The 16,772-nt window shown below is 49.0% G+C and overlaps 1 protein-coding gene across 3 annotated transcripts in view; it reads left to right on the top strand.

Moving 5' to 3' along the window:
- The window catches only part of HK1 (hexokinase 1), a 64,630-nt gene that overhangs the window by 34,131 nt on the left and 13,727 nt on the right, over positions 1–16,772 (top strand). For all 3 annotated transcript variants that reach the window (XM_033130988.1, XM_033130986.1, XM_033130989.1), the window contains exons 4-12: positions 3,874–3,993; positions 6,968–7,063; positions 7,644–7,743; positions 7,856–8,039; positions 9,406–9,561; positions 12,046–12,279; positions 14,223–14,527; positions 15,944–16,092; positions 16,406–16,525. In XM_033130988.1, the coding sequence (XP_032986879.1) occupies positions 3,874–3,993; positions 6,968–7,063; positions 7,644–7,743; positions 7,856–8,039; positions 9,406–9,561; positions 12,046–12,279; positions 14,223–14,527; positions 15,944–16,092; positions 16,406–16,525 (1,464 nt within the window). The remainder of the gene's footprint in view (positions 1–3,873; positions 3,994–6,967; positions 7,064–7,643; positions 7,744–7,855; positions 8,040–9,405; positions 9,562–12,045; positions 12,280–14,222; positions 14,528–15,943; positions 16,093–16,405; positions 16,526–16,772) is intronic.

Raw genomic sequence — 16,772 nt, forward strand, 5'->3', positions numbered from 1 at the left:
CAGCCTCTCCTGTGGATGTTCTGGCTCCTCCAGTTTGTAGCTCGCCTCCTGAGTCATGGCTGCTGTGGCTACTGTCCGGATACATATTCAGAGATCACCAAATATTTGCTTTAGGGAGGGTGTGTTCACGCCAAGGCTCATGACTAAGTTCTCCAGGAAACCCATTCGTCCTGGGCTAGACTTTGAGATGAGGCCCCACAGCCTTCTCCTCTTGACTCCGCTTTGTTCCTGTATAAATTTGGGTGGGACCTGGAGCAAGTGCTCTGCCTTTTCAAGAAAAGGGCTAATCCTGGCCGTTAACCTGCTCCTGGGGATTTGATTCAGAGCTTTTCAAACCACAGTGAGCATTGAAGGTGGCACTGTCATTAGAACAGTTGAACCACTGTTCAGGCAGCCATCAAAATGGGTGTGTCTCTCATTGGTGTCGCTGTGTAGAGGTTCCCCTGCTTATCCCTCCATTACTGGGCTGCAGAAAGTGGCCCGTTCATCCAGTGCGTGCATGGAGGCTGCCAGCTGGTTAGGCTCCTAGTCCTGCCCAGCGTTTGCTGCATTGTTCTTCCCGACAGGTGGCCAGCAGCCTGGGGCTGGCATCTTGCTCTTTCCATTGGCAGCAAGTCCTGACCTGTCACACTCTGTTCTCCATGGTCCTTGGGTTGAGCCACCTCTGCCTGCTGCCTTCACCAGTGGGACGTCGCCCTGTCCTGCAGACATGCCTGTGTGCTTTGGTGGGGTTTGTAAATTAAGGGTGTGCCTCTCCCACAGGTGTATACTGGCTCCGGTCACTTCCACAGTGACTTCCACCTTACTGCTGCCTCTGGGACCTCGTCTCTCTTAGCATGTGTCCCCATGTTCTCAGCCCCAGGATCACTGTTTCCTGCTGTCTGTTTTTCACCTCTGCCCTTTTCAACCAGTCTGCAAAGAAAAGATGATGATGATGATGTAGTATTACAGCAAATATATAGTGCTTGTTGTATGGAAGTCACTGGTCTAAGCACTTTATTTAATCATCACACAACGCACTTGGGGAGGTGTTGTTATTCCCATTTCACAGATGAAAAAATTGAGGCTGAGATGTTAGGTAACCAGTCCCTTGGGTCTCACAACTCATAAGTGATAGAGCTGGGATTTGAACTCAGGCAGTCTGGCTTCAGATGTTGCAGCTTTAGCAACATGGAAGGAACACTCTTAGCCTGAGTTTTGTCTTTGTCTTTATTGTTTTTATTTATTTAAAAATTTTTTGGTCATGAGGAAATATGTGGGCCGTGAACAAGGAGGAAGTTCCAAGGAATGAGGCAGTTGAAAAATAGGGATGAAACAGGAACTGCTGTTCCAGAAATTTGGTGTGAAGTTAGAAATATGTATTGGGTGGTCCATTTTTCTGAGGTGCCTTATCGACCTGGGGAGTATTCTGCTAAACCAACGGCCCCGTTTTGCCCATGAAGCAACTCAGACTCGCAGACTATGAACAGTGCTGAATTCTTGGAGTTGTGATCGCATCTTCTGTAATGTGTGGGAATTCCTAATAAATTTTTAAATCTTTTGTTTGACATACTATTAAACTTACAGAAAAGTTTAAGATAAGCACACAGAACTCCCATATAAACCCTTCCTCCAGACTTGCCAATTGTTAACCATTTGCTGTGTCCTTCCCTCTCTCTCTTTCTCTACACACACACACACACACACCCTCAAGTTTCAATGCAATTTTAAGCTTTAATAACTTTAGAAGCATAAATGCAGTCTTTTCACAAACATCACGTATTTAATTTTCAGAATTTTGAATAAGAAGTGTTTAGGTTTTTGTTTTAGTCAATGTTTGCCATCTTCAATCAGAGGAACTGGGTCTGTGTGTGTGTATTTTTAAAATAATTAGTATGTTGTCAGGAAAGAAAAAAAATTAATGTTTTTCGGTCCTTAAAATTTTGAGTCCGGAGAGGCTTGGTAACTTCCCTCCTGGTTGGTCACGGACATAGGTTTGCCCCTGGGGTAGCTTCCTGTCTCCTTGAGCCCCTGGATTGCGGGTGTTCTAAAAACACGGCATTTCCTTCTTAACAGAGCACTTTGGGGTGGTTGTGTCTGGCTCAGATCCGGGGGCTGGTTACAGTGCCCCATCCATGTGAATCTACTTCTGCAGCCTGTGTTCTCCCTGACACTTCCTGCCGGCCTCCTTCCTTCTGCCTGGACTGCTCTTCCGGGGGCCTCAGGGGAGCCTGGAGCTTCGGCGTGCTGATGATGTGGGGTGTGTTGATGGACTTGGTAGTAGGTTATATCACTCAGAAATATAGGTCACGGGAAGCTTAGCTGGACTCCTCCAGGGAAGGTGGTCATGTGTTTCCTGAGTCAGGGTTGCCAGCTCCAGCCATAGCCTGAGTGACAGTGACTCAGGCACAGAGGTTCCTACTGCACAATGGACAGGTTTTCCTTTACCCTGGCAGGAAAGTCAGACTTTAGAGCTGGGTCAGGGACATCGGTGGAAAGATAGACATGGGGATAATGATTTCTGGCCCTGTCTTCAGGATACCCACTGTGAGATGGCCTCGTCTGAGAGCACGGGCTGGGGCTTGGCCTTGCCAGCACTGCCTTCTTCTGGGCTTCGGGAAGCTCCGTCGTTGTGTCAACTCCATACATAAGGGAGCTCTAATGTAATGACAGTCATGTGAAAAAGACAGGGGGTTACCACGATGGTGGCATGGTGGCCATAAAAGTATATATATGCTTTTGGTTACGTTAATAGAGGTATAGAGCTAAGGAAAAGGGAAGTTTTTAGTTCAACTTAGCTCTCCTCTGGTCGGAACACATACGAAACATTATATTCAGTTCTGGGTACATTTTAGAGGTGAGAGGAGGTATTAAATCCAAAAAGATTGCCTTAGAGGTGGTGAGCCTCTCATCATGGACAGTATTCATGCAGAGGCTAGGGAAACAGTGTTCCGTGCTCTCTCTAGTGGATCTCAAGATTTATAGACATCTCTTAGGCAATGTGTTGTGCTGCAGGCAAGCTTAAATTACAGTCCACTCAATAAATGGTGGTGTATTCACACCATTGGATGCTATTCAGCAATGAGAACGAACAGCCTACAAAGACGCCGCAATGTGGATGACTCACACACACGCCGAGTGAAAGAAGACATGCATCAGAGAGTGCACAACACCATTCCGTTTATATACAGTAATCGAGAGTGTTAGAAGTCAGGGTGGCGGGCAATTGCCCTTGTGGGGTTGGGTGGCAGTGGTTGTGACTGTCGGGGACAAGAAAGGGATGTCTGGGAGCTGATAACGTGGTTCTTGATCTGGGTGCTGGTGACTCAGCTGGGTGTTTCTTGTGAGAGTCCAGTGGACTTGGCACTTAGGATGTGTGCACTTTTTTTGGTATTCATATTATATCCAATAAAAAGTAAAAACACGATAGTCTGAAGTAAATCACTCAAGTGGGTCAGAGGCTACAGAATTGCGCATGGAGCTTCTGGAATTTACAGAGATGGAGGTGCATAGACATAGCGACGTCTGGGGGAAAATGGTGACAGGAATAATGACTTCTGGGAAGGGGCCAGACAGCTACCCCCCTGGGTGGCTGATGACACTGTGATATGGACGGATGAGCTGGTTTTCTGTTATACCTAACATATTAAGTTTAATATTTTTAAATGTTCTCAGTACCCAGATAACAATAGTGGGACCACTGAGAAGCCAGTTCTGTATGAAGGTTTGAAATGCTTCGTCAGCTGTGCCGGCCCACAGGGCAGGCTCTCAGAATGGACTTCTCTACCATTCATGCTCCCTGTACCATTCATACAGGGCTGCAGGGTGCCATGCTATTTACATGTTTCCTGAAATGCTTTTCTCCCTCTCACTGTTGTCTCGTGCTTCCTCCAGCTTTTTGATCATGTTGCTGAGTGCCTGGGAGACTTCATGGAGAAAAAGAAAATCAAAGACAAGAAATTACCTGTGGGACTTACATTTTCTTTCCCTTGTCGACAATCCAAAATCGATGAGGTAAGGACCTTGGGTTTATTGGGTTCCAGAGAGGCCCCAGAGTAAAAAAGCTAAGGAACCCTTTTCCCCTTTTGCTTACAGGATGGACTGTGTGTCTTAAATTTTTCAGAAACATTTGTAGAAATTAATGTGAGATGAGCCATCAGGTAGAGAGAACCATTTATTAAACTCAAGAAAGTGAAGGAATTAAAAATAGGTTTAGGGACGATGGAGAGAGGATGGAAAGCCCTTTGTCACAGTTGTATGGCGTGGTGTGTGTTTACTTGGAAGCTGTGCCGTTAGAGTGAATTTGGTCAGGGCCTCACCTCAGGTGCCAGGACCCCATCTCTCCGATGCCAGGACTACCTCTCCATAACATCTGCTGGTCAGTGGCTCTAGCCCCAGAGAGGCCCTAGGTTCTCTTTTTGACCTCCAGGTGATTTGTTGCACCCACCTTCTTGTTTGTCATTTGGTCATTCACCCGCTCAGCAAGGAGGGACTCGGGCATACCATGTGACAGCATCGTACCGAGGGCTGCAGGAATACAAAATAAGTAGATGCCAGCTTGTTCCTTTTCTACATGGAGAAACAGAGGAACCCCGCCCTCCCCATGGCAATCTATGAATAAACTCCTCATAATAGGAACTCTTATTGAGGGTCCATCAGGTACCAGGCTCTGTTCTAATACACCCTTCACAGTTAAAACACAATCTTTAAACACCCCCAAGAGTGAAGGGCTTATCATCCCCACTTTATAGGTAAGGAAACCGAGGCTCAGAGGGAATAGGAACCTGTCCAAGGCCACCCAGCCAGGAAGCAGCAGAGCCCATGCTGGTAACCAGTCTGCTGTCCTGCAGGGAACATGGCACCCGCCACACTTCTGGGCAGTATCCCTGTACCTCTTTTTCGGGAGAGTAAGCATTTTCTCCTGGGCACAGCTTCATGCTGCTGGAGTCCTTATGTCTGTACAATTTGTGTAATCACATAGTGTCAGAGCAAGAAGGAGCTTTGAGAACTCAGCAGGCCCAGTCCTTCATTTTACAGATGGAAAAACGAGGTCTCCCAAGGTCATAGGACTTATTAATGGCAGATCTAGGACCAGAATCCCAGGCCCCGCCTCCCACCCAGTCGATTCCAACAACACACACACACATACCCCTAAAGGCCTCTGAGATGTTGCCATGTCCACTTTTCTTCATTCAGGACTGCTGTGACCAATCCAGATTCTCTCTCTGGTATCTGCCATTACTAAACTTCCAAGGTGTTCAGATGGCCTCTAGGGAGTCTTCCCAAACCTTTCGCAAAGCCTGTTGGTACTACATTCCCTTGGCTTTTGAGAACTGAGACATGATAGTCGCACTCCCTGGGCAGAGACAGTGAAGGACACCCCCTTCCCGCTCGGACAGGTGGGAATGAAGTGAGGGTGCTCACCGTTGCTGGTTCAGCAGCAGCTATTGATCAAGTGCCGTCCCTGTGCGGGCCAGGCTAGGCTGTAGGATAGCATGGTGAGCAGGCGTGGCCTGCCCCCCAGAAGGCACAGTCTTCCAGGGACGAAAGCATTGCAGGGGTGGGGAGGGAACATCCTCCGGGGCATGAGGTCCCCACTGGGTGGAGCAAATGGGCCTGGTAGAGGGGCATTGTGGGCAGAGAAGGAGCCAAAGGTGGGGGTGCCACCTGTAGGGTGACCCCCATCCAGGAGGGCTTCCTAGGCTGGGCTGGGCTACCTGCCAGGACATGAGTGGATCACAGGCTCTAATTACCTACCTAGGTGGCTTGTGCCCATTCCTCAAGGCTGCCTGGAACCTTCAAGCTTGTCCAAATCTAGACCAGCTTATTCCACAGATGTGCAAAGTGACCCTCAGAGGAGTTCGGGGAGCTGCCCACAAGGAAATGAGCAGAGATATGGGAATAGGACCAGGTCTTCTGATTTCCAACCCCATGTTCTTTCTACAACACCATGCACTTGGAGTCCGTTTTTGGGGGGGGTCGGGGGTTGAGGGGAAGAAAAGTGTCCTGGGGCTTTTGGAATGCCTGGGTTAGCTGTGGACTGCTGCTGAGCAAAGCACCACAGATTCTCCCAAGCCCTCGTCTTTCCCAGTGCATCCTACAGGCTTTACCCGTGTGGGCAAGCTCCCCACATCTGTGTGACCCCCAGAGACCAACGGGGCTGAGCAGTAGCTCTTCCCAACCCTGCCTCATTTATAACGCCTTTCTCCATTCAGAGAAAAGCAGTCACATCTAACAATTATTTTTCTTTTCTAATATCTCTGATTTTTTTTAAAAAAATATAAAAGCTATATGTACAACTATTGAAATAATATAAAGCTGTAAAGCAAAAAGTAAAATTCCTACCCTTCCTCATTCCCAAGTGAATCACCATTGGGTGTCTATCCTTTTTGATGTTTCTCCATTAATATACACACAGAAATGGGTCATATTGTAGAAATAGTGGAGTTGCTGCTTACAAGTGGGGATATGTTCCAAAGCTGGGTAAGAGGCATAAACTATATGTAGTTGATATTTTCCTTAACTCTCCAGGACCTGGCTCTTAGAAGCTCCGTAGCCAACAGTTGTCTTAGCGTTTTGTTTCTCTTCCCAATTTGGCTCTGATTTTCTTTCCTTGGGGCTGTGGAAGCCGAGGTCTGTTGTCAAAGTAGGGAAGGGTGATCAGGTAATTCTGGGATGTCTCTGGTTTTTAAATGAAGTCTGGCTGTGCAGTTGGCATGCAGTTAGATTTGCACACCGTGTAACACCTACTACACTGGCCAGCCACTTACTGGATTTAGGGTGATCCCCATGGCTGCCCCCAGAGAAATCCATCCTGTAGATGGGTGAACAGCAGACAGGGCAGAGTCTGGCTGTGTTACAGGTGGAGCAAGCCACCTGGCCCCTCTGGGCCTCTGCTTTGTCACTGTCCTTGAGTAGCCTCTCCAAGGACCTGGCGGTTCTGGAGGCTCTCCAGCCTTCATCAAACCCCATCTGCTGTCTTTCACAGGGTATCCTGATTACCTGGACAAAGCGATTTAAAGTGAGTGGAGTGGAGGGAGCGGATGTGGTGAAGCTGCTGAACAAAGCCATCAAAAAGCGTGGGGTAACGTCTCTCTAGGCCATCTGCCTTGGTCACATGGAGGTGGGAGGTGTGGGGAGAAGGCTTTGTTCTAAAGGGCGGGGCAGTAGTTCATGGGAGGCATCACATGGAGGTCGTGAAGGCCCAGGCAGGTGTGTGAGCGGTGAGGGTACTCAGTCCAGAAGGTAGAGGGTGCTTGGAAACAGAGCTCTTTGAGCTGCTGTCCATAGGAGCCAAGCCTTCGGGCAGGGGGTGGCCTCCTTCTGACAGAGGAGGGCTGGACTGTGCAGGGAGCGTGGTCAGGTGCAGCCGCTGTGGTTGGAACCAGGGCACTCAGCACATAGGTGTAGAGGGGTGGTTTGCAGAGAGGTGTGGCTCTCAATAAAACCCAGACTGAGAAGAATCTTAAGCCAGATGACTAAGGGGCCTGTGCAGATCCTTAACTGAATGGCTGCACTCTGATCTGGGTAATTTGAGTACCAGCTGTGATGAACGCAGCACCACCCCCAGGAGCAGCGGTGGTTATGGAAACCACGTTCTCTTTAAGGCGTGCGCTCTGCTCCCACATGTGAGTGGACAGTGACACCCTGTAATCTGTCCCCAGGATTATGACGCCAACATTGTGGCTGTGGTGAATGACACGGTGGGGACCATGATGACCTGTGGCTATGACGACCATCAGTGTGAAGTCGGCCTCATCATCGGTACTTTCTACGCCTTTCCTCGCCCCTTCCTTCCGCCCGTGTTTCCAGAAGGCACTGTCTCCTCTCCGGGGTCTGTATGGTCACAGCTTCCGGTCTCGTCTCCCTCCCTCAGGCACCGGCACCAACGCGTGTTACATGGAGGAGCTGAGGCACATTGACCTGGTGGAAGGCGACGAGGGGAGGATGTGCATCAACACCGAGTGGGGGGCGTTTGGGGACGACGGCGCCCTGGAGGACATCCGCACCGAGTTTGACCGGGAGATAGACCGGGGATCGCTCAACCCTGGAAAACAGCTGTGAGTCCCACCTTTCCATACTAGCCATACACCTGACTTAGGGGACACTTCACACAAGATTTGGGGTGGGAGATGAAAGGGGCAGAAAGCCAGGTGATTAGAAAGGGAAGAGCACGTCAGACTCGCATTATCCACCATGGCCGTGGAGCCGCACACAGCTGTGGAATTTGTAGTCTGGCTCCTGCCTACTCTGAGGTTCCGGCTTGGGGTTGCACAGAGACTATTCCAGTAGGTGCTTAGGGTGGCATCTGGGCAGGTAGGACAGAGAAAGGCTCTTTCCTGCCAGGGATCCATGACCCAGCAGTGGCTGGACTGGTCCAGCCTGGCCCTTCAGGAGCAGGAACAATGAGAACTGTGTTTCTCTGTGCCCGTGTTGACAGGTGAGGGAGGGCGGGTGCTCAGGTCCCAGCAGCATCCCTGGCTCCCGGGCCTGGCTCTGAATGGAACAGATTGTTTTGCTGTGTCACAGCCAGCTCTGGGTGTGCCAGCTGGGCTCCCTCAGAGGACAGGCTGGCCACCGGATATGGACCTGCCTCTTTGATCTGTGCTGCTCAGGGCTTTCTCCTGGCCCCTGGTCAACCAGAACTCAGGCCTGAATCTGGCCCAGATAGGGCATCGAGCCCCAGGTTGTGGCAGCCTCTCCCCTGCAGCACTGGGCTCAAAATGGCTGCTTCAGTCACAGAGTCCACGCCTCACACACTGCCCCTCCCAGGAGGGACGAGAGGGTGGGTCCCCTCTGTCATTGGCCTACTGTCGAATGTGGCCAGGGCTGATTGGCTTTAAGCTACTCAGAGCCGTCCCCTGGAGATTAGGGTGAGGTCAGTGGGGGAGGAGTGGGTTCCCCAAAGCAAATACTTCTTGGTCCTTTTGGCCGGAGGAGAACATGGATGGATGCCAGAGATGTGACCAGTGACGGGTCCCCTGGAGAATGGCAGCATGTCAGTCCCATCATCTACTCGCTGCCATTTACCTGGGAAATGGAGAGAATGCTTCTTGGCCAACTCTTTCCCCCAGGACTTAGCGATCTCCCTGAGAGAGTGAGGGGGACGAAAGCCCTTTAAAAAGTACAGCGTAGAGTTTTATAGGAGATTATTATATTCTTCTCATTTTAAAATCCTAACGTTTCCCCTGACTGCCCCTGGGGTGTTCTCCTCCTGTTGCCCACCCTGGGGAGAGGCATGGGGTCTGGATGACCCTCCCTTGTTGTACAATCACACAAGTGTGCGTTCTTGCCTGCAGTGAGGCTGCGGGCTTGTGAGCCAGGAGGCCCCCTCTCCTTCTGTGTCTGTCCCACTCCTCACGAGTTGCCCCCGTGGTGGGTACATAGGACGGACCTGACGAGTGCCTGGGTGCTTTTCTCCGGCAGGTTTGAGAAGATGGTCAGTGGCATGTATCTGGGGGAGCTGGTTCGACTGATCCTAGTCAAGATGGCCAAGGAGGGCCTTTTGTTTGAAGGGCGGATCACCCCAGAGCTGCTCACCAGAGGGAAGTTTAACACTAATGACGTCTCGGCCATCGAAAAGTAGGTGCCACCTCTTGAGGCTTTCGGGGAGGTGGGGTGGGGGGTGGAGGGGAAGTGGAGAATTGGGGCAGAAGAGTGACAGGTCCCTTCTTACCACTTGAGTTGTGGTTTCTTTTTTGTTTTTGTTTTTGTTGTTTTAGTTTTTTTTAATTTTTTAATTTTATTTAATTTTATTTTTTTTTAATTTATTGGGGTGACACTTGTTAGTAAAATTACATAGATTTCAGGTGTGCAATTCTGTATCACATCATCTATTTGAGTTGTGGTTTGATGGGCTTCTCCCTCAAGAGTGTCAGGGCTTTCTGGATCCATCTCCCTCTCTTAGTTGACCCATCCTGGGCTGGTCTCCCTGCAGGCACCTAGTGTCCGCTCATTAAAGAATGTTAGTTAGCTGCATATGCTTCGTGGATGACTTAGTTACAAAAGCAGCCTCTCATCCTTCCCTCCGCCCCCTCTACTGCTGCCCTCCCTCCCCAACAGGGTGAGATTAGAGATGATTCTAGTGGTGAACAAGGAGCTGACTGAGCCCGGGGCCTGGGCTTGGAATTCCTCCTTGGGATAGCAGGACTTGCTCCAGACTATGTTCCAGGGAACCCTAGGGACACAATTAAGTGTTCCCCGAAGAAAGTGTTCTGTGGCCAATAGGGTTGGGAAATACTGCACATTTATCCTCCATTTAGAGATTTACAGTATCATTAGCACATTAAAGAAAACCCAGTGCACTTTGGTTAACAGATGAGACAGAGCAGATAGACACAAAAGGACAGAGTGCAGCCGGCATCCTGACTGCTCCCTTTTGGCCTCAACACAAGAAAACCAGGCTTCTCTGCTGCAACTGTAATTTGCAGGCTGCCAGACCCCGTGGCAGCCTGATACAGTCAGGCGCCTCCACGTCTAAAGGACTCCAGTCTTGTGGCCAGCTTCTGTGAGCCACCAGGTTCTGTTCCTGGGTCAGGAGACTCCCAGTAGCCATGGAGGGCTACCTGCTTACAGTAAGGGCTAGCTTGGTGCTAGAAATGCCCTTGTATCCCTGCACAAACCGGTCATTCCCTCTTCCCCTGCCGTGGTCCTGGAAATTCAGAGAGAGCCAGTAGCTTCATAGCTCTGGCTCCTGGGAGAAGATGTGCGTCAACTGTCTTTGGGGTTAGAGGAGGAAGCCGACGGAAGTGGAAAGTTCATCTGGACCTGCTCTTCTGCCACATCATGCACTGGTGTTTGTCCTAGGATCACTCTCCTGTGGGAGCGATTGGTACAGAGCTACAATAAAGCAGGGAGCATGTGACTGAGTTTCCAACCATCTTTCTTCTCACGTCTCCTGGGGAGGGGAGCAGGAGGAAGGAGGCACATGGCTTGTCTTCAGTCACTGACAAAGTCAGGAAATGCCTGCCTGTCGTTTGGCTGCATCTGGTGTTGGCTCTTTGGTGACCAAGAAACAAAACCCCACTTGACTCAAACCCCACTTGACATGGCTCAAAAACACCATGTATATTGTAATAAAGCCTATCTCAGAAAAACTTACTAAACACATCCTGCCATGGCAGGTGTTATAAGCATTGTCTTTAAAATCAGGAGCGGGACGGTATCACCTGTTTCTGTTCAGCATTGTCCTGCAGTCCTGGCTAATGTTTAATAGAATAAGGAAAAAAGAAGAAGAAATTGCAGGCATCAGATTAAAAAAAGTGGAGGTAAAACTGTCCTTATTTGCAGATGGTAATTGTCTGTATGAAACACCAAAACATATCTAGACAAGTAAATGGGATAACAGGAGAGGTTAGGAAGATGTCTGGAGAGACGATACAAAAGTCACTTATATTTCTATATATTGGCAATAATTAAGTACGTATATATGTTTAAAATAAACCTTTTAGACTATTTTTAGATTTACAGAAAAGTTGCCAGGAGAGTACAGAGTGGTCTCACAATCCCTCACTTAGTTTTCCCCGTGGTTAATATCTCTCTTTACTATGGTACATTAAAGAAAAAAACGGAGGATGTATATATATTTTGAAAAGACACCATCTATAATAATAACAAAACTATAAAATACCTTGGAATGAATCCAACAATAGATATACAAAGTTTGGATGCAAAAATTAAATTTTGACTGGAAAACATCAAGGAAGAATGCGTAAGCCTCCCGGGGCAACTCACAGACTCAAAGAGCAGGTGATTCCCGCGGGCCCCTGACCCCGAGCTCCGGGGTGGAAGCAGCTGGCTTTCTCCCTGTTCAGAGGCCATGTGGTCTCACCTGTACTTCTCTTCCAGGTGCACGTCATAACCTAGCATAGTACATTTTTTCTTGTACTACCTGGTATTTCTTATGGAGGAAAACCCTTCTCACATTTTTTTTCCAGGCATTTGACTGTCTTAGTACCGTCACGCACACAGTGAATGGAGTTCGCCTTTCCAGGACCTTTGGACCTCAGTGCTTTGCACTGTCTCATGAGGTCCTTAACTCACAAGTATTGGCCTCTCACCTCACAGGAATAAAGAAGGCCTCCACAATGCCAAAGAAATCCTGACCCGCCTGGGAGTGGAACCATCTGATGACGACTGCATCGCGGTCCAGCATGTGTGCACCATTGTGTCATTTCGCTCTGCCAACCTGGTGGCAGCAACGCTGGGCACCATCTTGAATCGCCTTCGAAATAACAAGGGCACCCCCAGGCTGCGGACCACGGTTGGTGTCGACGGGTCTCTTTACAAGACGCACCCACAGTGAGTCTGCCCTTTGCTCTAATTGGCACTCAGTCCCCTGTCTGGGTTAAGGACCTTCTCCAGAAGTCAGACGTTTGCACCCAGTGAAAGGTATTTTTTTTTTTGGCCGACAAGACAATACCTAGTTCTGGGCAGAAAGGTCAGATTTGCCCACTCAGGAGGTATCTGGCCCGCAGCCGTTTCTCGCTGGTGGTGTTTCTATGCTGCACTGTCACCTCTCCTCATTTCAAAGGCCTTGTTAGAGATTTCTCTAGCTGTCAGGAGCACTGGGGGGAATGTGTCTGTATCTTTACTTCTCTCACTTGTCTGCATTTCTTCAGGGACCTTCACCCTCACTGTAGTTTGAGTCACAGGGGCAGTGCCCACATTCCCATTTTAGACGCTCTTGTGCAAGTCCCCCAAACCTTCCGACATCACCTTTTTAAACGGGCCACTTGTCGACACTTTGCCCCTGAGAGCCACACAGAGCTATAGTTGTAAGTAGTCCCCACGATGATGAGGGCTTCCGCGTCATGCTGCCTTCTTGTCTTATTGGGCATCTTTGCTTCCGAAGCCTTCTGTGGCCACTGTGAACATGGTTTGTGCCCTGTGAAAAGGCTAAAGATGAATGCTCAGTCTTCATATACTAAGTTTGAACAATAACTGCCTGAGACATGACTTTTGTACAGGACCTCCGATATTTTCTCCACTGGATATATGATGTGCACACATACTGTACCTCCACACCCAGTTCTAGTGACAGTTAAACGAACATTGACTTAAATTGAGATAGTTCTGTGTTGCTGAGGGGACAAGCTTTGAGCTAGTTAGATGTCATTATCTGCCAGGGCCATATTTTATTTCCTTATATACTGAAAGTATTTGTAAAATTCTTGAAGTGAAAGTAGCAATCTTTTTTTGGGGGGCGGGGATTTCTTGGCAATTTTGTTTTTGACAAGAAAACTTAGAGATTCGCAATATCACATGAAATTTTTTTTAATTGTGGTGAAATACAGATACAATTTATTATCTTAACCATTTTTTGAGTGTACAGTTCAGTAGTATTCAGTACATTCACGCTGTTGAGCGGCCGTCACCATCAGCCATCTCCAGAACTCCTCACCTCCAACATCACCTTTAAAAAATAACTTTGGTTAAATGTTTCTTATTTCAGAAGTAGCATATATTTGTTATAGCAACTTTAGATAATTCAAAAAGTTACGAAGAGAATGGAAGCCATTTTTAATCCCACCCCCTGGAGTTGCCCCCTGTTACAATGGGCTCTGGTTTCTCCGTTTCCTTTGGCCTTCCGTACTTACAACAGACCACAAACTTGGAGGAAGTTCTGTGTCTCCCTGAGTCCTGTCCTAAAGTCCTCTTCTAGCCACTGAAAAAATGGCCAGACTCTCGAGGTCGGGCGAAGGGCCAAATGAAAAAAAAGAAAAAAAAAAGAGTGATTATTTATTGAGCCCTCTTTCCTCAGTACCAGTTACTAATCTCAGCATTTAATGAATTCACTTAGTTTCTATCACATCACTGTCAGCCAAATACTGGCCTCCTCATTGACTCCAAGGTTAAGTAACGGGCCCAAGGTCACCTGATGTTGGAAGTGGTGGAGTTCACTCACCATTGTCTCCTAATCTGACTTTCAAGCCCTGGACCATTGACCACTATCTCCGTGTCATGGTGGAGGACAAAGTCCCTTTTGGGACCTGAATTTCTGTATTCCATACTCATATATTAATGAGAATCCTTTTTATGTGTGACTGTGGACGATCTTATTTTTGCTTTTCACTTGTCTGCATTTGTTAACTCTTCTCAGTGGATGTGTATGACTTGTATAATGGGAAAAGCAATTGTAGAAAATGGAATTAAAATGTGAGCAAAGAAAGAAAGCGGTGCCAGAGGTTCCTGAGAGATGGCTCAGTGCAGCTGTTGTGCTCCCCCCTCTTCCCGCCCCCCAGGTATTCCCGGCGTTTCCACAAGACTCTGAGGCGCTTGGTGCCTGACTCGGATGTACGTTTCCTCCTCTCGGAGAGTGGCAGCGGCAAGGGGGCTGCCATGGTGACGGCCGTGGCCTACCGCCTGGCTGAGCAGCACCGGCAAATAGAGGAGACCCTGGCCCACTTCCGCCTCACCAAGGAAATGCTGCTGGAGGTGAAGAGGAGGATGAGGACTGAGATGGACATGGGGCTGCAGAAGCAGACAAACGATAAGGCCGTAGTCAAGATGCTGCCCTCCTTCGTCCGGAGTACTCCAGACGGGACTGGTGAGGGCCTCTCCTCTGTTGGGGGCCAACATGCCTTGCCCGTTTCTCATACCAATGACCCAGTCACAGTGGGGCAGCAGGGAGGCCGGCTTCTCCAGTGGATGCATTTACACTGGGGTTGCATGGTTTGGGGAAGAGCTAGCAACTCACCAAACTCTCTTTCCCATGTTTACCACTGACTTGCCTCGTGTGTGACTCAGAGCAGTTGCCTTCCCCTGGGCGGGTCTCTCGGGGAAGCACCATCGCTCAAACCACAGAATTAGAAAGTGGTCTTAAAAGAACGAAGCTGGGCAAATCCCGCAGCACTGAGATGTTAGGGGATCTCTCACAAACTGTAAACCAGCAGAAAGATAAACACCCATGCACCCTTCCTAGGTCCGCAGGGTGGCGTTAGGTGGTCAGGGGCCTGGGGATTTTGACCCCCAGGCAGATTGGAGAACAAAATTCAGTCCTTAATGCTGACCTTGCTGGTCCTCACTGGAGCTGACCACTATGGGGACTCGGAAGGGCTTCTCAGGTGGGTGTAATGAATGTTTGTGATACGATATGAGTATGTGCTACCTGTTAAGTTACCTTAGATTATTGCATTATAAGCCACCCTGAAACTTAGTGGCTTAAAGCAGCAGCCATTCATTGTTTCTCATGGGTCTGTGGGTTGGCAATTTGTTACTGCTCACCTGGCCAGGCTCGCCCGACCTCTGCTGGACTCATTCATGTGTCTGCAGGCACGTGGGTCAGCGGGGGGCCTCCCTGACATGTCCAGCAGTTGGCTAGCTCTCAGCTGGGGTGCAGGAATGCCTAGTCATGTGTCTCATCCTCCAGCAGGCCACTGGACTTGTTCACTTGGTAGCAACAGGGTCCACGAGGGAAAGGGAAGAACTTCAAAGCCTCTTGGAAGCCGTGGCTGGGCATGGCTCAGCTTTGCTTTTGTTACACTCTGTTGGCCAAAGCAAGTCTTATAGGCCAGGCCAAATTCAGGGGGAGGAGAAATAGACTCCATCTTTTGATGGGAAGATCTGTAAAGTCACTTTGCAAAGACGCATGGGGAGTAATTGTGGCCATTTTTGCAAACACTCTACACACTGACATGTAGTATTAATTTTTGTATGAGGGTCCCCAAAATCAGGTCATTGTTGCCAAGCTTTTTAGTAACCCTGGGGAAGTTTGTTTGTTTACTGTGACAAGTGGTTCATCCTTGGGGCCTTTTGTCCTTCTAGTGTGGCTCAAAGGTTGTGGTGGTCAGTGAGTTAGTATCTGCCCCTCTCAGCCTGAGCTATGTGCTGGAGGAAAAACTTACAGCTTCTCCCGTTATTTAATATAGGGGTTTCCCCCTTGAAAGTCTGGAGTCTTGGGGTCCCTGGCTGCCAAGAGGCACTTAGGTGTTTTTGATATTCTTTATGTTCTTGACTACAACAGAGCATGGTGACTTCTTGGCCTTGGATCTTGGAGGAACAAATTTCCGTGTCCTGCTGGTGAAAATCCGGAGTGGGAAAAAGAGAACGGTGGAAATGCACAATAAGATCTATGCCATTCCTGTTGAAATCATGCAGGGCACTGGGGAAGAGGTGAGACGGCTTTGCTTTTCCACCACTGTGGCATGTATGTGTCACACACACAGCCAGTGGCATTGGTCTTCCCCAAAACCTGCTGTGTCATGTCCGCAGCCGAGCAGTTGTGTCCTTATGGCCTAAAAGCATCTGGTACTTTTAGCCATGCTGAGCTTAGGATGCTTGGGGCTGCGAAGATCCTGGAGAGGGGCACTTGATCTGCATGTGTCAGGGTGTGTGTCTGTGTGGGTGTGCACGTGTGTATTTGTACGTGTGCACTGAACATGTGAAACCAGAGAACTCATGGGGAATCCCTTCTGTTTTCCTAAAGCTATTTGACCACATCGTCTCCTGCATCTCTGATTTCCTGGACTACATGGGGATCAAAGGCCCCAGAATGCCTCTGGGCTTCACGTTCTCATTCCCTTGCAAGCAGACGAGTTTGGATGCGGTAAGTCTCTTTCCTCCAGGAGTCAGACACTGGGCAGTGCTGACTGTCCTGTGGCCAGCATGGGCTGGCTCTGGAGGCCTCCTCCAGCCTCACTGTCAGCCCTTGGCATCAGGGATGGCTCAGATGTCACCGTGGGTTGACCCAGGCTTCATGCCACACCCTCCAGTACAGCTTAAGACTCTTATCATATAAAGCATTTACCTCTTCTGGGAAGCCTTCCTGTCCTCTAGACAAAAAGAATCCCACC

Source organism: Rhinolophus ferrumequinum, chromosome 16, assembly GCF_004115265.2.
Source record: "Rhinolophus ferrumequinum isolate MPI-CBG mRhiFer1 chromosome 16, mRhiFer1_v1.p, whole genome shotgun sequence".
Taxonomy (NCBI): Eukaryota; Metazoa; Chordata; class Mammalia; order Chiroptera; family Rhinolophidae; genus Rhinolophus; species Rhinolophus ferrumequinum.